Genomic DNA, 21,399 nt, shown 5'->3' with positions numbered 1-21,399 from the left:
GATATCGGGTCACTTCGGGTCGGAACAATTCAGGTATCGGGTCAATTCGGGCCGGGTCAATTCAAGAATCGGGTCAAGTTCGGGTTAACACCACTCCAAGTCGAGTACGGATCTAGTCGGGTCGGGTCAGCTTCGTGTTCGGGTCAATATCGGATTAATGTTTTCGAGTTAAGTTCGGGTCATTTGGGTCGGGCCAAGATTGCCAGCTCTACATACAATCATATGCCCTTAGCCCTTAATACGTCCCAGACTCCCAGATAAGTTTTTGCATTTTCTCTTTTTATTTATTTGAAATTTGTTTTTACAATTCCAACTTGGAAAAGACTACTACTCCGTATGTAGTTTGACTAGTTTCTAATGCATCTCAAGTTTGGAGTACCAAAAAGCTAAGTTCAACATACTCTCACAATCAATTTTAAAAAAATACTTCATGATCTACAATAATCACGGCTTCCTTTTTAATAACATAACTATTTTTCAGGCTCAAGTAATGCTCCCAGTTATTGGTTATTTGATTAATTCTATAATTCAAATTCTTGTATTTAATTTTATAAGAATAATACATAATATGCATGTATGGTAATAGCTTACTGGTCTAATGTTGTGCGTTCAAATATTCTAGAATGTTACAAATTTTTATATGTTGCTTGTCACATCTTGTGGCCGGTACGGTGTTACTTATTCAAAGGCAAGTACTCGTTTGGTCAGGAGTTACTTATAGTGGATACTTATTTAGGAGTTACTCGGTCAGTTAGGGGTTACTCTCACACTGAAAACACGCTAATCAACTAAGTAAATATAAAATAAGTTACCCCTGACCAACTGAGTTACCCCTAATGTATAAGTAACCCTGGCAAAAAGCATTAACCAACTGAGTTCCCCAGAATAAGTAACCCTTGACCAATTGAGTAACCCCTAAATAATTAAGTAACCCTTGTATAAATAACCCTATAAGTAACATCGACCACACGGTGTGACCAGCCACACAGAAAAAACACAGTTTCATGCATATTTTTAAACACGTGTAATGAAAGACTCAATTAAATGAGAGGAGCATCACGTGACATATAAATTTGTTTAGGAACTTTTGTTTTTTTTAAATATACATTATATATAGATTATAGATAATTACTATCGCAATTTCACATGTACTTTTTCAATAAAATAACCAATTAATAATCAAATTTTGCATCTAAAAAACAATTAACAATCAAATTATCACAACTTATTGTCCTAAATTATGTGTCATGATATACGTCGAAACTAATTAAAACTAAAATAGAGATAGTATATTAGAGGATGGGTTACAACAAACTAATGAGTTACTATAATTTCACGAGTAATTATTTTCCTTTTTTTTTGGGATAGTCATACATTTCTTTTTTGGTGTTCCACCCGGTTTATCTTTTGGGATAAATCGGATTCGACGACTAGTTCTGGGTGGTTAGGTTCTAGTCTTCTTTTAGTTGTTGTTGCGGGAGATCGATAATTCGATCCTCCCTACCAAGTGTAACCCCAATCACTAATTCACTATTACACCGACATCTAATTGGTTTGGATATCATACATAATTGTACAGTAAAATTCATACCGTAATAAAATTGTCCAAACCAAATCCTAACTTATGGTTCACATTCCAATTTCCAAACATGTAGATCATGGAGATTATCCTTCAGAAAGAATTCTAAAGGACATAATATAAATTGAAGTTGACTTGAAAAGAAAGATTCTTTCAAAAAAAAAAAATAAAAATAAAAAATGAGAGAGAGAGAGGGATTGGATTCTTCAAAAACAACCAATAACATTAGTGAATGTCAGCCAAAAAACACCCATACCATGTGTTGTTTGCCATTGTTACATAGCATCAATGATCAATGTTTCTGTCATTTTATGAAAAAATTGGATAGATTTGTTGATTATGTTTGTGCAGATCATATCATATAATTGAATGTCACTGTGATAACTGCTCTTCATCTACCAATCAACTTATATATTATCATTGAGCTTTCCTTATCAATCTGTTGTTTTTTATGTACTTCAATTCTGTAGCCATTATATATAAACCATGGAGATAGGGCCACCTTTGGTCTGGGTATCTTCTTATAAATTACATTCATTAGATCACATGAATATCCATTGGATTAAAGTAAGTATTATTTTTTCTTTGCTTATAAGACATATATTTGTTTTTTGTAATTATTAGGATCATCTTTTGTGTTTGTGAAGACTTAGCTTACTTGACTGCAGCTCAGTTGACATGATCGAATCAAAGTTGTAATTAGGATAATCTATTCAACTTATGTGAAGACTAAGACTTGATCTATGCGATACCATGTCACTTGCCAAGTCATAGTGACACATAAAGAGATGACATATATTGTCTTGAAGTTTTAATAATACATATTGAATAAACGTGGTGTATTGTAGATTTTAATTTAATAAAAGCTAATGTATTATACGAAGTTTATATATAGTCTATGATTAGTATACTAATTGTGGATAAAGATGGTTGTAGGACGAATCTAATTATACCTTAATTGAGTTAAGCTAGCATAAACATGACCTATAGTCAAGCTCAGTGGTTATGTGTTGGCGTGCCAAAACATTTTAAGCATGTCTCAGCTCAAACATGACCCAAGTCCACGTGCAACCACGTACCTTGCCTTTCATGCATAATTTTCATACATTTTTGTGCAATTTATATTACCATGTTGGTTATGTCAGTCTTTTCGAATAAAGATGTGGTCTAAGACTACCCCATGGCCTTTCATGCACGGTATCATGCTTGTTCATGCTCGTGTCACTTTTTTTATGTTGAATTGTGTCATGCCACATACCGACTAGCCCAACCCAATATCATATGCTTTCTCTGTTCTAAGAATATTGTAACAACTGAATTTTTGCATGCTCTATTCATTAGTCTTATTTGACCACACATATTAGGATTTATATGTAAGGAAAAAAAAAATGGTCATGTAAATATACAACCTCTGTTTCATATAGCTTTTGAATATTTTACATCTAACAAGTAATACCCCAAAGTTGCAAATAATATGAAATAGAGGTAGTTGTCAAAATGATAAAATCTACCCAAAATGCAATCACCGAATAGGTTTAAAAAACAAATCACTTATGTCTAATTCTCTTCACCTAATTCAAAAAATATTCAATAAAAATGTTTTAAATTTTACATTAATAAGTTTTGATACTCAATAAAAAATAAGTACTTTTAATGAACAAATATAACATAGAATTTGAAAAAAACAAAACAAAATGAAATTAGGTTCAATTAATGAGAAATACTTGTAACTTTTCAATAGTAAAAAACTAGATTAATCCCATGCGTTGCATGGTTTAAATAGATTTTATTTGTTTAAAATAGTTGTCAATATTCTTTATTAGAAATAGTGTAATCATAAATTTATTTATTAATTTTGAAAGAAATATTAGAGTTAAGACAACTTTTTTTTTTTTTTTTTTTTTTTTGACAACAGCAAAACACAAGAAATAAGAAACAAAAGAGGAAAAATTAATTCTACAGGCATTAGCTATAACGTTGGCCTGAGCCACTTGGTCCCTGCTAACCTTCCATATAACTTAAGTCCTAATATTCGCAGCCATCATCTGGATGTCCCGGATAGTCCACAAAATACTGATATCCGTTGTCAGCTGATTACCTAGATTTTTAACCAGAATAGAAGAATCAGAGAACAGGAAAACCCTAGGGAACCCGTTCGAAACAACCCATCGTAAGGCCATTAAGCAGGCAAGAGCCTCCGCATGTAAAGCCGAAACTGCCTTGCAGAAGTGCCCTCCACCATCCTCGAAGATGTTACCATCTGAAGAAAAAGCCCACCCTAACCCTGCATTGCCATTGCTCTTCGTCCAAGAACCATCAACAAGAACTGTCACCCCCTGCGTTGTAATTGGCAAATGGAGAATAGTTTAGTCCTCTATACCCACAGAAGTAAAAATAAACCCCGGTGGACGATTATCCGCAGGATTCATCACATCATCTATTCTTTGAGGGCACCTACCCTTTTTCTCCCGGAATGTCTCCAGCTCCTGCATTGCTCTGTTCATATGATGGAGCCACACCTCCCCGTCACCATCTTCCCCTCTAAAGACCCGTCCATTTCTAGTTAACCATAAACTCCATAGAGTCACTATCATTTTAGTGATCCTATCGCTATGAATGTCATCCTCGCTTTAGAAGAGCAGAATATATGTCTGAATCCATTGTCGCACTGGAGTAGATTCAGCAAGATTCAAGTTTAAAATAATGGAACAATTATCCCACGCATACCGTGCCACTACACACTCTCTAAAAAGATGTTGGAAATCCTCTTCCACCTTTCCGCACAAGTCACACCCTAACTGCACTGGAATACCCCTATGATGGAGATTAGCCTTGACCGCCAAACCATTCAAAAATACCTTCCAGAGAAAAAGGCCCCACTTGGGGGGAATATTAAGACGCCACAGAATCTTCCACACCTCCTTATATCTTCTTTGATAAGATTCCACATCTCTTAAGCCCTGAAGGAAAGCATATCCTGTCTTAGTCGTATATCTCCCTGATTTATGGTGCGGCCAGTAAAGTAGATCTTCATCCTGGTTACTAGGCAGTTCCATGCCCAAGATTTCCTTCGCACTTTCCCATTCAAACCTTTTCCTTACCAGGGGTATATTCCACCTCCTGGGATCATTGAGCAAAAACTCACCGACGACTTCTACCCCCACTCCTCTCAACGGTTGGTTGGAGGCCATAACGGGCACCTTACCATTTACCCATTTCATATTCGCCGACTTGATCCTTTCACCCGAACCCACTTTCCAAGCAAAACCTTCAATTAGAGTGTTGGAAACAGAGAAAATACCCCTTCTTCCCCACTATGGAGAGAGGCCTAACTTTGATCCTTTACGACTAGTAGTAAGCGGACTCTCCTCCCTTTGGTATAGCACCCTAGAGGCCAGAAGTTGGGGGTGGCAGTGCATTCTCTGAACTTGTCTGAAAAGCATAGCCTCATTTAGCGTGCCCATTGCTCTAATTCCCAGGCCCCCCCATCCCTTTTGGGAGATGCATAATATCCTTCTTAACCCAATGCATCACTTTTGGTGATCAAGTTTTCACATTTATCATCATTTGGAGATCAAGTTTTTTGACATTGCAGTTTGGTGATTGAGGTGTATTTTCCGGTGCATTTAACTCACCTGAGTGTTGTTTAACTCGCCTTTAACCATACAAAAACTTAGTCACCTCCAAAAAACATGATCACCTCATTTAAAAACATAATCACCTGTTAGAAATAAGTTAAGATTTATTTAAAAAATTTGTGTTTCCAAAAAAGTAGTCGTTACAGAATACAAAGTGAATGCCTTCTTCCTTCTTCTCCATAACAGAAACAGAACAATATCAAAAAACTACTTCATCATGTTCCATTGCAGCGCTTCAAAAATCACAGCAATATATATATATATATATATATATATATATATATATATATATATATATATATATATATATATATATATATATATATATATATATATATATATATATATATATATATATATATATATATATATATATATATATATATATATTTTAATCCTGCAAGAAGAACATTCAACAAAACTGGTTATGGAAAGATCCAATATTTTTTACCCTTGCAATAGAAGGCCAGTACAAAGATTATCAAGGACAGTGAGACATCCTTTCATAAGATTTCCTATATGCCCCAAATACAACCAAATTGATGGCTGCAATTTTTACTAATGGATTGATAACCAACATGATGCAGAAATTGCATATGAACTGATTGTTATGCTAAAGAGGAATATGGAATTGGAGGAAGAAGCAACTGATGAAATCAGGAAGAAATTTAATATACAAAGTGTTGTAATATTATTTTTAATAGTTACCTTGGTTATTGTAGTTCTATTTAAGTGATGCAGTAGATCAGATTCATCAAGTAGTCCCACCATGTGTATAAGTAGCATCCATGTACTGAAATTTCAAAGAAATAAAAAATGTTAGTATTATTAAACTAGTGCATTTGTGAGTATATTTAACTGATTTTGCTTACCACTCCCATTCTTTGATAACCATTGGGGTATGTGTACAGCCCAATCCCCCTGTTGTGCATTGGTATGGTGGTTTGTGACTGTTGAGTGGTCTGAGTAGTTGTTGCTTGGTGATACTCATGTCCTTCCTGCCTGTTTGTGTTTGATGACTCTGATGCAGTTGCCTGAGGACAAGTCTTCTTGTTGTGGCATGTCTGTCTACAAATGCTGCACTTATGTTGCTAACCTTGTCTTGTGAGCCTTTCTCCTTGAGCCTCACCAGCTGGCTGTTTCCTCTTTTGCTTTGGCCTATGCTGAATTTTTTTAAGTGATGAGCTGTTATAGGTAGGTAATTTGACTATGGCCATTCATTTTGACCATTTAAAGGCTCTAGAGGGTAATCATAAGCCTTCAAATAGGTGTCCTTACTATATGAATGGCTAACATAGTGTTCAGGGACCTCCATAGCCTTTCATATTGCAGTGACAACATGCTTGCAAGAATACCCCCTAAGTTGCCATGCATTGCAACTGCATGTTCTGTCAAGTAAACTCACTACATACCTAATTTGAGAGCCCCCCTCCCTAACACCATATGAGAAGTTCCCATCCCAGTAAGCCACCCACCCCTTTGCAGCAACCTTTGATCTCTCTAATGCCTTTTGGATTATGGGGCAAATAGGGATATCTAATCTACTCATGAAGTTTCTTTTCTTATGCAATCTTTCCATGATCCCCTCCCTTATGTTCTCTAACATGGTTATTATAGGTTTATGCCTAGAAGACAGAATGTATGCATTAAAAATCTCATTCATGTTGTTGCCTATGCTGTCACAAGTTGATTGTGGTGTGTGGTAAGCCCTTACCCATTTCTTGTAATTCTTGTACAACAAATCTGTTCCATCTTCAGCATTTATCTTAGAGAATGTTTCTATATTAGCATTAAAATCATTCTCTATAGTGCTCTTTGCTATCTTCCAGAAACCCCTCTTATACTGAAGACCCCTTCCAAATTTGCTCCTAAAATTGCAGTAGACATGTCTTGCACAAACTCTTGTCTCTGCATCAGGCCAAACATTTGATATAGCATTTAGAAGTCCCTTTTGTTTGTCACTCATGATTGTGTAGCCATAGCCATTAATTGTCCCCAAGTCAACTGCTATTAGCTCTAGGAACCATTCCCAACTATCAGTGTTTTCAACCTCCACACATGCCCAAGCTATGGGAAATATTTGATTGTTTCCATCCCTCTCCACAGCCACAAGTAGTTGGCCACCATATGGACCTTTCAAAAAACAACCATCAATCCCAAAAAAAGATCTACAACCTGCCAAGAATCCCTTTTTGATGGAATCAAAACAAATATATAGCCTTTGAAACTGGCCCTGATTCAATCCAAACTTGATTGTGTTCAAAGGATTTGCTCTTTTGATTTCTTCTGCATATATGTACAAAAGATATTACTGTTGTTTGTACTCCCCTAAGATAAGTTTTTGACCCATTTTTCTTGCCTTAACTGCCAACCAAAGACTCACCTTAACCCCAAATTCACTCTAGATTGTGTCAACAATTTCTTGACATCTAAGGTAAGGGTTAACCTTGAATTTCTTGTAATAGTTCTCAGCAACCCACTTAACCTTTATTTTCTTCAGTTTAGGGACCCTACAACAAGTATGATTTGGAACAAGTGTTTTCACAGCCATAGTTCCATTCTGCTTCTCCACTAATGCCCAAATATACCAAGGACATCCCAAGTCATGCAGTCTACATCTTGCCCCCAAAGCAACTTTTGTGTTCCTAGTAAACACTAAATTTCTTCCTATGCTTACACTATAGTTGGTTAATGCCTTCCTAAACTCAACATCACCCTCAAACTGCTCTCCTAAGAAGAAATGCCCCTCATCATCAGGCCTCAGTGTCAACATATGAGCAGAATGAGTCAGTGTCTCCCTCTTCTTCTGTTTGGGGTTGCCAGGAAGTAAGTGGCCATAATCTTCCTCATCAAGACTTTCAAGACAGTCAGTGTCACTTTCTTCACACAGACTAGCATCAATAAGATCCCCTGCATTAAGGGAGGCCACTTCTTTATCCCATTCCTTTTCCTTTTTATTATGGAGAAGCAAATCCTCTCTTGCCTTCTGAACTTCTTCATCAGACTGGTCACTACCCTCATCATCATAGTCTATTTTATCATCAACTTGGTCTTCTTCATAGTCACTCTCACGTTGCCCCAAAAAAGATTATGTTCTGTTACTACAATCTCCTATTTCTTTTTGCCTAGTTAACAGCTTTCAATGCCCCTAGCAGTCCTAAGCACACTGCCATCATCACTTTCTCCAACCTCATGCTCTGTGTACAAATTTACTATTCTATACTTTACTAGCAAGCTCAAAATTTTTGCAAATGTAGTATCATCATAACTTAGAAACCTGACCCCATTATTCAGTGTCTTACTAGGATCACAATAATGCAGCTTAATGATGTCATCATATCCTAAACTATTAATGACCCTTTTCAACCCAGCCACATTAAAATCACAAGGAAGTTCATCAAATACTCTAACTTTACCATCAACATAGTCCAAATCAGGGATGTTTTTCCATTTACCACCATAATGCACAATAAGAGACATAGGTAGGTCCTCCATCTACAAATAATGTAATCAAGGCAAATAAATAAATATATTCAATATGAAGACAGAGCATATAAACTAACACAAAAAGTATCAAATTAGTACTTCAAAATCATCATTTCATTAATTATAATCAAATAAGTACATCCATAACTTTGTCATAGTTGTGACATTGTCTTACAATTGCAAAAAGTACACTGTCACACTAAACCATGACAAGAGCAAAAGAATCTAGATCGGATTAATCTATACATTAATTCCTACCTAGACCAACAAGTTCTACTTTAACTGACTGCTTCTAAAAGGCTAACAACAAAAACTAGTACTTAAAGTCAGTTTAAAGCCAAAATAATGCCCTCTAGTTACCCAAAAACCAATTCACAGGGCAATTCACATACCACTATCAACACTACTCTAGCTTAATCATCTTCTTCTGCCCACCTGGTTGAGTTGCTTCCCCCCTCTTCCTTTTCTTGTTGTACAATAGCTTCTTCATCCTTAAATAACCAACGCAACCCATCCAAAAATTCAGCCCAATCTTGAACCATCCCATTATGAAATCCATAACCATTATTCCTCATTATATATTTAGCCACCCACCACCTTTCACTTTCCTATTGGGCTCTAACATAATCAGGAATCCAGGATTTAAAAAATCATAGTTCATTCCAGTGCTTACACACACAATTGCACATGCCTTGGGCTTTAGGGGGGAAACTTAGGGAAGATGTACATGCATAAAATTTCTGGAATTGATAACGCATGTGTGGCATCCTCTAGAGCCGCCATATGATGAGGGTCGTCTACTGGATCCATCTAACCTAACAAAACACCCAATAATCATGGTTTTAACACAACCACAATTACACATAATTCATGCAAACAAATACTCTGTTTTTCAAAAATAATAACAATGTAACTCACTCACTTCTTAGCACAAAATTACTTAAGTAACAAACAACAAATTCGATCAATACTAATAAAAATGTAAAATCGACATAATATAAACATAATTCTATGATTAAACCTAACAAGAACAACAATTAGCAGATGAAAGGGGTATTTTTTTTGTAAAATATAAAACGCTTCATTATAAACCCTAAATCGATCAACAAATCATCATCAAAACACAACAAATAAAAGCAATTACAAAAAAAAAAGTGTAAATTGATCAGAATTTTACCTTAAAATGCAATTATGATCCGTTCGTGCAAAGTTTTTCAAGAAATGGCTTCACTCTAACAGAGAATAGAAGATGAAAAGGAAGAGGAGAATATCCTTTTTTTTCTTCACTGGAGTAAATAGTACACAAAGAAGAGAAGAGGGGGAGAGCGCGCGAAATTGCGGAACAAAGAAGCAGAAATGTCATTTCGATAACTAACGTCCTTGATTACAAAAAAAAAAAAAAAAAAAAAAAAAACAAAAAAATCAACTTAATTCCTATTGGTTAATCTTAGGTGACTAAGTTTTTAACCAGAAGTGATTAAGTTTTTTCCCACAATTTAATTAAAAGCACCGGAAAATACACCTTAATCACCAAACTGCAATGTCAAAAAACTTGATCACCAAATGGTGATAAATGTGAAAACTTGATCATTAAAAGTTGTCTTAACTCGAAATATCGTAATTGTTAAGTTTTAGAACTTAGGAGAAAAAAAATAGAGAAAAAATTATGATGTCAAAAATAGTTTTGGCGGAAAAAAATTTCATTAGAAATTGACAAGTGTCCTCTAGTGATGTCATCGTGTTTTGGTTTAGTAATAGTTAATAGATCAATAACTTTAAAAAATACATATAATATTTTATATCCAAATCTATTAACTATTACTAAAACAAAAAGTTGTTGATGTCATCACTGTACATATGCCACTCTCATAATAAAAAAATTTCCGCCTAAATGCAAGATGATGTCATCTTCTTCTACTTCTTCTTTTTTTTTTTTCTTTTCTTTTTTTTTTTGTTTTGGGGAGCTATTATATTTTACAAATTTAAAATTTGAATATTAGAATCTTCTACATTACAACTACAAACTATCAATTTATCCTTAAGAAATGAAATAACTTTAAGTTGTACACTAATAAATAGACTTCTACATTAAAATATGTATTAGCCAAATTTGAATACGTATTATATCATAATTTTGATGAAAATCTTAAAATTTTAAAAATACAGATTTTTTGTACAAGGTGCATATTCTTATTTATATTTATCCATTTTTTTTTTAAAAAATGTACAAATTATAAAAATAAGTATTGCACGGGTTTTAACCTAAATATATACTAGAGAAATTCCTTGAAAAATTCGTAGATTACACATGTCAACACCACATAAAAAAATTTCTCACCAAAAACTTTATTTTTTTTGTTGTAATTTTTTCTTCTTTTTATTTAAAAAATGATATATAATAGCAACAATAACTAAAAGCCAATTTTATCAGGGTAAAAAGATAAGGTGGATAATTTCAATTTTAACATATATAATCTTATGTTGAATTTAACTGAATAATAAAAAAAAAGTTTGTTATTGCATATTACTAATTTCAGTTATTCATCTACTAATTAAATCAACATACTAAATTAATTTTCATACTATGTATAAAAATATCCTACTATGTTTTAATTAAAAAAAACCAAGCATATCTCGAGCATTAACTAGTAAAATAGTAAAGAAAGTTTAAGTTCAAGAAAAATAAATTCAATTCAATAAAAAAATAATTTAAATCTGGTAAGAAAATTTAAATTCTTTTAAAAAAAATTTAGTTCAGCAAAAACAATTGAAGAGAAATTGACCTAACACTTATTTTTACTATCACTCTATTGTGTTGGTTCATTAAAGTTATTAATTTAACTGATTACAACTTTCTTTTTTTAACTTTAAATTTTTTTTTTTTCTAGATTGAAATTATTTTTAGTAAATTAAAATGTTTTTTTACTAAATATTATTTGAATAAGGTGAGTAGAAGTCTAATTTCAAAGAACAATTATAATGTTGTTTAATAAATATAATTTTAAAATTAAAATTCAAATTTAAATTTAGTAAATAATAGTTGAAGACTATATGGTCTATCAAAGTTCCTTTCATAATTCTACAAATCTGCAATATATTAGGCATTATTTGACATAAAATTGACAAAGGGTAAAACTAGGTCGTCATCTAATTCTCCCTTGATCAAACTAAAATTATAAACACTTAACAAACCTTATACAAGTACGCGGTAAGTCAAGGGTCGAACCCAAAGGAATGAATCGGGACTATGCTATAGTCTAATGTTAAGCTAAATCGATGAATATCAATGGTTGAGTTTGGCAACTAGAATAATAAGAATCAAGACAAATCGACGAATTTAATCGATATGCTAAACACTAGGGACATAGGTTCCACATGCAAGCTCAACAATCATGCTAATTAATAGATCACTCAATTGATTCAAACATTGCAAGGGGACTACTAGGGGGGAGAAACCAGAGAGAAAGAGCGCGTGGTCCCTGCTCAAGCGCGTGAGCTCGAGCTGCCATGGCAGTGGGTACACGAACTCTATCTTCCTCGGAAATTGTTCAGAATAAACAGAATATACACAGAAACACAAGAATGTGAAGAAGAACAAGGAGAAAGGCAATAATTGTGCATCAATGGAGGATGGAAGTATAGACCCTGAAATCGAAAAGTTCATGGAGGACCAAATTCTTTCACAGGAAGCATCATTGGAGGATTTGGAGCAGCGAGAAACGGTTAGACAGACATTTTCGGACTAGGTTAGTGAAATTAAAGCTAGCTCGAAGGTCAAATCGAATATGCAAGGTAACCAGATTTTCAACCCTCTGCTTTTCATGCAAAATCTGCTTCTAGGAATTTGCAAAGTAATTTTGATGATGTAGTTGAATTGCATGATGATAAAATTGGTAAGAATAATGCTAGAGATATTAGTTCAAATTTTAATAGTATTAAAATTGATATGGATGATATTCAAGAAGAAATTGATTCATGAAATTCATCGATTGTTTGCTATATTTGTGGGGCAAATCCTCAAATTTCTATGGTGGAAGGGTTTTTTAGACGAATCTGGAGAAATTTGGGCGTTAATAAAGTAGCCATGAAAGACAAGGGTATTTTCATTGTTAGGTTCTTAACTATGGAGAAAAGGGACATGACAAGGTGCTGCTTGGCCCTAGAATTTTCTTCGATAATAAACCTGTATTCTTGAAACCTTGGGACCCAGATATGATAATTTCACAGGATGAATTCAAGATAATCCCAGTTTGGGTTCAGATACAAAATCTAGATTTGAGATATTGGGGGGAGAAATCCTTGAGTAAGATTGTTGGTAATGTGGGGAACTGGGTGAAAATGGATCAAGCTACTGCTAAGAGAGAGACACTACAAGAAAATTGGCTTTTCGTAGCGATTATTTTGTAGTGATTGTACAATCGCTACAATATGCAAGTGTGTTTGTGAATTAATTAAGGAAATTGTATCATTTTACCATCGCCATGGTTTTCCCATATAAATCGATACGGAAAACATAATAATACATATCCACACTATTTTTGCACATTTATAAAATTATGAGAAATCGTATCATTTACAATCGCCACTAAATCCCAAAAATCGATACAAAAAGCCTTTTCTACATTAGATATACAAATATTGTTTGACAAAGAATACAAAAAATATGTCATATTTTAATGGTGAAACATTTAAAATAAGAGTTTGAGGTTGCATGTTCGAATCATGTAAAGATCATATGTATGGATTTTGTTTTGAAGAAAATGAGTTCAACATTTATAGCGATTATAATCGCTACAATAATCACCACGATTGGATGTAGTTTTTCGTATCGATTATTGAGGCCAACCCCAGCGATATTGAGAACCACTACTAAAGGCTAAGGTAACGGGGGATATTGTATTGAATGAACATTCGTTGGGAAAGCTTTTTGTTGTAATTACAATCGATACTAAAGGTTAAAATAATCGCTACGAAAAGGTTATTTTCTTGTAGTGAGAAATTGCAATATGCTAGGGTAATGCTAGAGGTGGGGGTGGATCAACCATTACCAGATAGTGTACGCTTTGTGAATGAGAAGGATTGCAAAGTGGTGGTCAATTTGAAATATGAATGGAGACCAGTTTTATGCTCTTTGTGTAAGAAGTTGGGGCATACAGCTGAGGCTTGTAAAGCCAATAAGAAGAGAATATGGGTTCCTAAGGATAAGAAGAAGCCTGCAGACCCTAAGCCAAATATGGATAAACCAGTTCTTGAGCAAGTCAAACCTGCAGATCGAACAAGAAAAGGACAAAGGAAATAAGTTCCAAGAAGTGACAAAATCTTCAAGGAAATTACCTAAATCTATTACAAAAGTAGCAATTAGCAATACTTTTGCTGCTCTGGAGTATTGTGATAGTGAAATGGTGCAGGACAGTCTGGAGTTACTTTAGGATGTTGATGCAGGAAGGTTTACTGCTGCAGAGGTTGGAAAGACCTCTGACAGCAATGGATAGAATTCTATCTTGGAATGTAAGGGGAGCCAACTTGACCAGCAAGCATAAAAAGATTAAGCAATTCTTGATTGCTCAAAATTGTTGTTTAGTTGGGCTCTTGGAAACAAAGGTGAAATCTTAGAACATGGGAAACCTGTATTTAGGGGCTTTTGATGGCTGGAATTTCACTTGTAATAATAGTGTTGTAAATAAAGGGAGGATAGTGGTTACTTGGAAATCTCAATGTTTTGATGTGAATATTATAATGTGCTCTAGTCAGTTGATTCATTGTATTGTGAAACCAAAAGGAATGTTTGATAGTTTTCATTGTACCTTTATCTATGCTTTTAACACCAAAGTTGAAAGGAAGGTGCTATGGAATGATCTCAGAATTCTAAGTGGAAAGATTAATGGGGCATGGATTGCTCTAGGGGATTTCAATTTTATCCTGGAGGTTGATGAAAGAATTGGTGCTGCTATAAATATGAATGAGATTGAAGACTTCAAAAACTGTGTTGATGACTGTAATCTTTATGACATGAAGTATGGGGGTAATAATTTCATATGGAATAATAAGCGAGGGGCAGAAAGGGTATTTTCAAATATTGATAGGGGTTTAGTGAATGATAAGTGGACTGAAATGTTCAAGCATGCTGAGATGTACTATCATAATGAGGGTGAGTTTGATCATTGTCTTGGAGTTGTTTTTGTCTTCCCATATCAAAGAGGTGGAAAAAAAACCTTTCAGATACATTAATTTGTAGAGTAGGAAACATGATTTCAAAGACAATGTGAAACAGGCATGGAATAATGAAGTTAAGGGCACAGTGATGTATGGTGTAGTTTAAAAGCTTAAGCAAGTGAAGAAAATGCTTGTTGATAAAAATAAGAATGGTGGTATGAATGAACAAATTCAATACAATGTGGCAAAAGTTGAACTTGACAAATTCCAGTCAGAGCTCCACAGTGACCCAAAGAAAATAGAGTTAAGGGAGAAGGAGATGGTAGCTAGGGAACTTATGGTTACAGCTCAAGGTGACTATAACTCTTACCTGAGACAGAAAGCAAAAGCAGACTGGATAATAGAAGGGGATCAGAACACAATGTTGTTTCACAAATCTTTGAAGAAAAGACAGAATCAAAATAAAATTTACACTATCCAGGATATGAATGGAGAAAAGTCAGAGAATATTCCTAAGGATTTTCTTGAGTATTATGGTTTTTTGTTGGGCACAACAGCTGAAACAAGGAAGATAGTTAATGAACATATTGTTAAGCAAGGTCCTTTGGTAACTAAGGATTTGCAGGCTATGCTGTCAGCTCCTTTCAATAAGGAGGAGGTGAAATTAGCTATGTTTGGCATTGATAAGAACAAAGCCCCGGGGCCAGATGGTTTTAGGAGTAATTTTTTCAAAGAATGCTGGGATATAGTGGGTTCTGACATTAGTGAAGCTGTTCTGAGTATTTTAAGGACAGGGAAGCTTTTGAAGAAAATTAACACCACCTCTATAACCTTGATTCCTAAGACTAAATGTCTTGTGAATGTCAAGGAATTTAGACCAATTGCTTGCTGCAATGTGGTCTATAAATGTATAGCAAAAGTTTTGTGTGAAAGATTGAAGAAAGTGCTCCCTGAGATAATAGCTGAGAATCAAAGTGCCTTTGTGCATAGTAGATATATTGTGAATGACATTATGATTTGTCAAGATCTTATGAGGATGTATAACAGGAAAGCTGCACCTCCTAGTTTTCTTATCAAGCTAGATTTAATGAAAGCTTATGACACTGTGGAATGGGATTTTCTGGAGGAAATGATGAAAGCTTTACAGTAACCTGATCATTTCATTAAGCTCATCATGGTTTGTGTCAGATCCCCAAGGTTTGCTTTGATGATTAATGGCTCCCTGCATGGCTTTTTTGGATCAAAGAGAGGTTTGAGACAGGGTGACCCTTTGTCACCTTTGCTGTTTGTGTTATGTGTTGAGTATCTTTCTAGAATTGTGAAAGTTTTCAGCAACCATCCTAGGTTTCATTTCCACCCTAGATGCAAAGCTGTAGGGCTCACTCAACTGTGTTTTGCTGATGACTTGATTCTTTGCTGCAAGGTTGATGCTCAGTCTGTGAAGTTGATGATGAAAGGGTTCAAAGCATTCTCTAATGCTACTAGGTTAAAAGCTAGTGCAGAGAAGACTAATGTGTACTGTACTGGTATTAAGGGGGAAACTATGGAGTAGATTCTGGACATGACTAGTTTCAAGAAAGGCAATCTTCCTTTTAGATACTTTGGAGTGCTAATTTGTTCTAAGAGACTATCTGCTGTGGATTGTGATCATCTGATTGAGAAAATGTGTGCTAGAATTAAGATTTGGAGCTCAAGGAACATTTCTTTTGCAGCTAGATTGGTGCTTATCAATTCTGTTCTAATGAGTATTCACTCATATTGGGCACAAATTATGATTTTGCCTAAGGCTATTTTTACAAAAATCAATGCTATTTGTAGAAATTTCCTATGACATGGAAGTTTACAGAATAAAGCTGCTATTGGGAAACATGCTTGGGAAATTGCTCAAAATAAAGAGAATTTGTGGGTAAAGTGGGTGAATAGTGTGTATATAAAAGGAAGGAATTGGTTAGAGTATCAGCCTGCTGCTGACACTAGTTGGTATTGGAAGAAAATTTGTGAGATGAAGCAATCTTTGAGCTGTGTGTATGATATGAGGATGATTGAGTAGGATTCTTATAAAATAAGTAAAACTTATGCTCTTATGAAACCTACTCATGAAAGAGATAGATGGAGTAACTTTGTCTGGGAAAGATGGGCTATTCCAAAGCACCAATTCATCTCTTGGTTGGCTGTGCAGGGAAGACTGTCAACAAGGGATAGACTGCTCAAGTTTGGGGCTAATACCAAGACTGAGTGCTTACTATGTGGTGATCATGCAGAGAGTCATGAACATTTGTTCTTTCAATGCAGTTACAACAAAAGAGTTTTGTAGGATGTGGCTTCTGTTCTGACTGGTAAAGAGTTTTGTAAGACTCTAATAGCAGCTAGAAGAAGGGATAAAGCAAGAAAGACCAGATTCCAGAAAGGAATTATCAGGATGGGATTGCTAGCAGTGACTTACTGGATTTGGAAGGCAAGAAATATAGCTCTTTGGGATCTAAAGATTCCATGTATTCATGTTATTGTAAATACTATAAAGTTTGCTATTAGAACTAGGTTGTTAGGTCTTAGTTCTAAGTACATTAAAATTTCTGATAGGGATTTTTTAAAGAAGCTTGTATAGGTGGCTTCTCTTCGGGCTATTTGGCTTTTCTTTTAGCCTTTTTGTTTGCTCCGTAAGGGGACTTGGGTGTATAAGTGATGATTTTTCAATCAATGAAATCGCTTAATTACCAAAAAAAAAAAAACAAAAAAAACATTGCAAGAGGGACAAACAATAGTTGCAATCAAAGGAATTCAAAGGTTATCTTCTATAAACCAAGCTAGGGTTCACTAAGAATGGCTAACAAGGAGAATCACAATCAAATTCAATCAATTAAAACAATTCTCAAATCAATGGTTCATGTCATTGTAATTTGCAATGAAATCTAGATTAATCTTATAGGTTGATCACTCCTAGTCTAATTAATCACATGTACAACTATGTCAACTAATTTAATTGCAATAATTCAATCAGTCAATGATCATCAACTAGAAAAAATCATCAATCAAGCGTGCTTCCCCTTCTCCCCAGCAACTAATCTACTCACTAATCATGGTGAAATTTAAATCCAAAACAAATTCAATCACAAACATATTCATCTCAAGCTAAATCAAAAGGGAATACAATCAATCAGAAAATTCTCGAAACTAAATCAAAATCCTAACCAAACATTCAAGCATAAAAGAAAATTGCAATTGAAGTAAATTCAAAGGAAAGAATTCTCATAAACTTTCATTGATATGAAGAAAAATTCCAAACTTGATTGAAGAAGCAATGTTGAATTACAAATCAAATCCAAGAATTACAATCTCTACTTTCTCTCTAACTTCTCTCTAGTTTCTCTCTCTAAAAACTAAGCAAAGAAATATTATCTAAAAGTTAGCCTTCAAAAGGATTTACAAGAGTATTTATAGACAAAGAAGAAAAAATGATCGGTTGCGCCCTCTCTAAGAAGATCCCGTGGGCGCTCAGAAATGGGTACAGAACCCATAACTAACTCCGCGGGCAATCTGGGCAAGACCCGCGCCCGCGCCTCAGGGCGCGGCTGTAGGCGTCGTTCGAAGTGCGCCTACGTTAAAAGCATGTGTGAATATGCTTGTCACTCATAGGAAGTGGGAATTGACATAATACGATAAGGGACACGATTAGGGACAAGGAAAGTAGGGAGCCGCCAACAAGTTTTTAAGGAACTTGTAAACCGTTCACGGATCATTAAAGGCAACCACGATAAAGGGACAACGAAAGGCAACAACGATTGACCCGTGAAGGTTACACCCCATTCATAATCCATGAGATTACTAACTCCATATGGTTCGGAACCACAAAAGGGGGATCGGGGATGATGGTACGAAGTGAGTCATGGAGTCACATTTGCCCGTATTGGCCTCTACTCGATTCTTATAGTGAAAAGTGATTCCTGCGATCTCAAAGGCATACAAACAAAAATTCAATTTGCTCCAATCTATTATTAAGCTAAATTGGTTTAATATTAATGCAACACATAATTCTAAAATATTGTGATCACTTGATTTAATAACAAGATTAAAAAGGAAGCTAAACCAGTTGTCCAAATTATCTTATTAGGCGTGATTTTCAATTACATATTCCCTTTAAACATGCAATATGGTGATCATAAAAATAATAGAATAAACATTAATATTGGAAGCAATTTAACAATAATATCGTCAGTCAAATCAAATATAAAATAACCTTATCATGATGCTAACAATATTAGAATAAAATAAGAGTAATTAAATTAATTAATTACTCACATTCCGCGCGTTCCTTTAAATTGCTACATCATGAATAAAGTGTTAGTAACTTCAATAAAAATATAAAGTAAATGGAAATTAAATTAAATTAGAGTTGATTTGGTCCAAACCCTCATTTAATTCTACCTATCACGCCTTGGTTAAAGTATATAATTTCAGGTATTGTATGGACTCCTTGGAGTGCTTAAAGGAAGAAATAGTGAAAGAATGGGGAGGCTAGTGTTTAGGCTAAAGAGGGAGAAGAGAATTATTTGATGATCAAGCTTGTTGATGATTGGAAAAGGGGTGATATGACCTCTATTTATAGAGAAAAAAAGAAGGGTCGAAGAATTAAGAAAAGATAAGAATTCGAATCGGATAAACTCTTGCGATAGACAGCAGTTTTTGCGGTTTTTGTTTTTATCATATCTTTTGATCCAGAAATTGGAATAAGATAAATAAGATATCGCTGGAAAACTCTTGAATTCTACTTTCTATCCCAATTAAATTCGGATTAAAATATTTTTTAGAAGTAAAGATATGGCCGAAATAGTGGGACGGTGTCAGTTTTGGATAGAGTTTTTTATTTAATTCATATCTTTTTCGTTATAGCTCGGAATTGGTATTATAATATATCATTGGAAAGATAATTTCAAGGGATATCCAACCATATAAAATTTGGATAAAAACTATGATGCACGAAAATAATATCTGTCTATCTTTGAACGTCTTTCAATTCGGATAGAAATAGGATTTTAAAAAAAAAGGAGTTTTATTCAATTTCAAACTCTTTAATCTTATCTTTTCAAAACGGATAATTAAGATCTTTTAGAAACTTATAGAAGCTTCTAATTAATCCTAATTGGTTTAGGATTGAGATTTAATAATTTGGACCCTCCACATGATCATTGGATCGTAGGTAAGGTGGGCTTAGGTTCAGTTTGGGCTGGGTTTAATATTTTGGCCATAACTTATTCGTTATAACTCTGATTTGGGCTTATAATATATCGTTGGAAAGATCTTTTCAAGACCCATCCAACTATTTAATCATTGGACCCAGATTATGGACCAAAATAAACTGGAATAAACGATTTTATATAAAGGACACGAAATGAATGATTTTAAAGGACACGAAATGAATTATTTTGGGTTTAAAGGCACGAAAAGAGAAAAATAAGTGAAGGTTTGGGGAAATGGGCTAGGAATTGGGTTGGTTTATGAAATGGAAATATGGATTTAAGCACTCCAAAAATTAAATACTCAACCCGACCAATAATGGCGGTGAAAGGTTGTTCATCATCGGGATTGGTTTTGGGGAGACATTTTTAGGTGTCTACAGCGGCAGATGCCCTGTTCCAGGTGAAGATAGGGGGGCCGCGGTCTCTCTATCTGGAGCGATCTCTCCAGATTCTCCGCGCCCGTGGTTAGACCGCGGCTAGGGCGCGGAGAGTTCCTGCCCAAAATCACCAAATTGATGCACTTAACCCACGCCCGTGGCCCTCAGGACCCGCGTCCGCGGCTATGAAAAGATGCAGAGCGCCCTCTCCGAGCCCTCTCCAAGCCCTCTCCAAGAGGCATGAATCTCCTTTGCTTAGCTCTTCTTGCTCCTCTTGATTCCTTTGCGAAGCTAAGTCCTTAAGCACCTACAAGAGAAACCAGAGAGAGAAAATAGAAGAAAACGAGAGTAATATAAAAGGAAAACACGAAGAAAAGCACATAAAGGAAAGTAAGACACGAAGAAAGAAGAAAAAGAGAAACTAAAGGAGAAATGACCAAAATGATAAAAGAAAAGCTTGAAAAATAAGGTGAAAACATCCTAAAACACTACCCTATGAGTGCCATAAATGACACTCATCAAATTCCCCAAAGCTAGACATTTGCTCATCCCGAGTAAAACAAAAGCTAAAAAGGAATAAGGAGGGCTTATTTAGAAAAGAAAAAGAGATAAAAAGGATATACACTAAGACTCACTAACGTAGGAATCACAGTTGTTTTTAGCTACAATTAACAAGCCCTTTAAACCCCAAAGTCGCCTATGAGGACAAGTAAGGTCTCGTAAGGGTTTCCTAAGAGTTTAACCCACAACTCTTTGAAATAAAATGAGGCAAAATCATTTAAAAAGAAAAGAAAGTAAAACAAAAATTCAAACAAATAGCTCTTGACAAGGACTTTCACAAACGGTCAAATGCAAATGGATGAACACTTTTCTATATGAAATGGGCATGCATTCTTCAAGATATTCACAGTTGATTGAAACATAAGGTATGC

General features: G+C 34.8%; 1 protein-coding gene across 1 annotated transcript; it reads right to left on the bottom strand.

Annotated features, from left to right (window-relative positions):
- Positions 1–3,597: 3,597 nt before the first annotated feature.
- Positions 3,598–4,800, bottom strand: LOC145624889 (uncharacterized). Its single transcript, XM_081677976.1, has 3 exons — positions 4,307–4,800; positions 3,964–4,207; positions 3,598–3,915 (listed from the first exon to the last, which is right to left on the bottom strand). The coding sequence occupies exons 1-3, from the start codon at positions 4,798–4,800 to the stop codon at positions 3,598–3,600; spliced, it is 1,056 nt and encodes a 351-aa protein (XP_081534102.1).
- Positions 4,801–21,399: the final 16,599 nt, after the last annotated feature.

Source organism: Chenopodium album, chromosome 3 (genome assembly GCF_948465745.1).
Source record: "Chenopodium album chromosome 3, dcCheAlbu1.1, whole genome shotgun sequence".
In the NCBI taxonomy this organism is placed as follows: domain Eukaryota; kingdom Viridiplantae; phylum Streptophyta; class Magnoliopsida; order Caryophyllales; family Amaranthaceae; genus Chenopodium; species Chenopodium album.
Note: the sequence above shows the minus strand (reverse complement) of the source record. Positions and strands in the feature narration are given on the sequence as shown.

Bases quoted from the DNA above. Each gene is read 5' to 3' on its own strand.
- LOC145624889 (XM_081677976.1), bottom strand. From the start codon at position 4,800: ATGAAATGGGTAAATGGTAAGGTGCCCGTTATGGCCTCCAACCAACCG. The intron at 4,208-4,306 runs GTATGCGTGGGA...GCTCTTCTAAAG, and splicing joins AGAGAGTGTGTAGTGGCACG to CGAGGATGACATTCATAGCG. The intron at 3,916-3,963 runs GTGGGTATAGAG...ATTACAACGCAG, and splicing joins CGGGGTTTATTTTTACTTCT to GGGGTGACAGTTCTTGTTGA.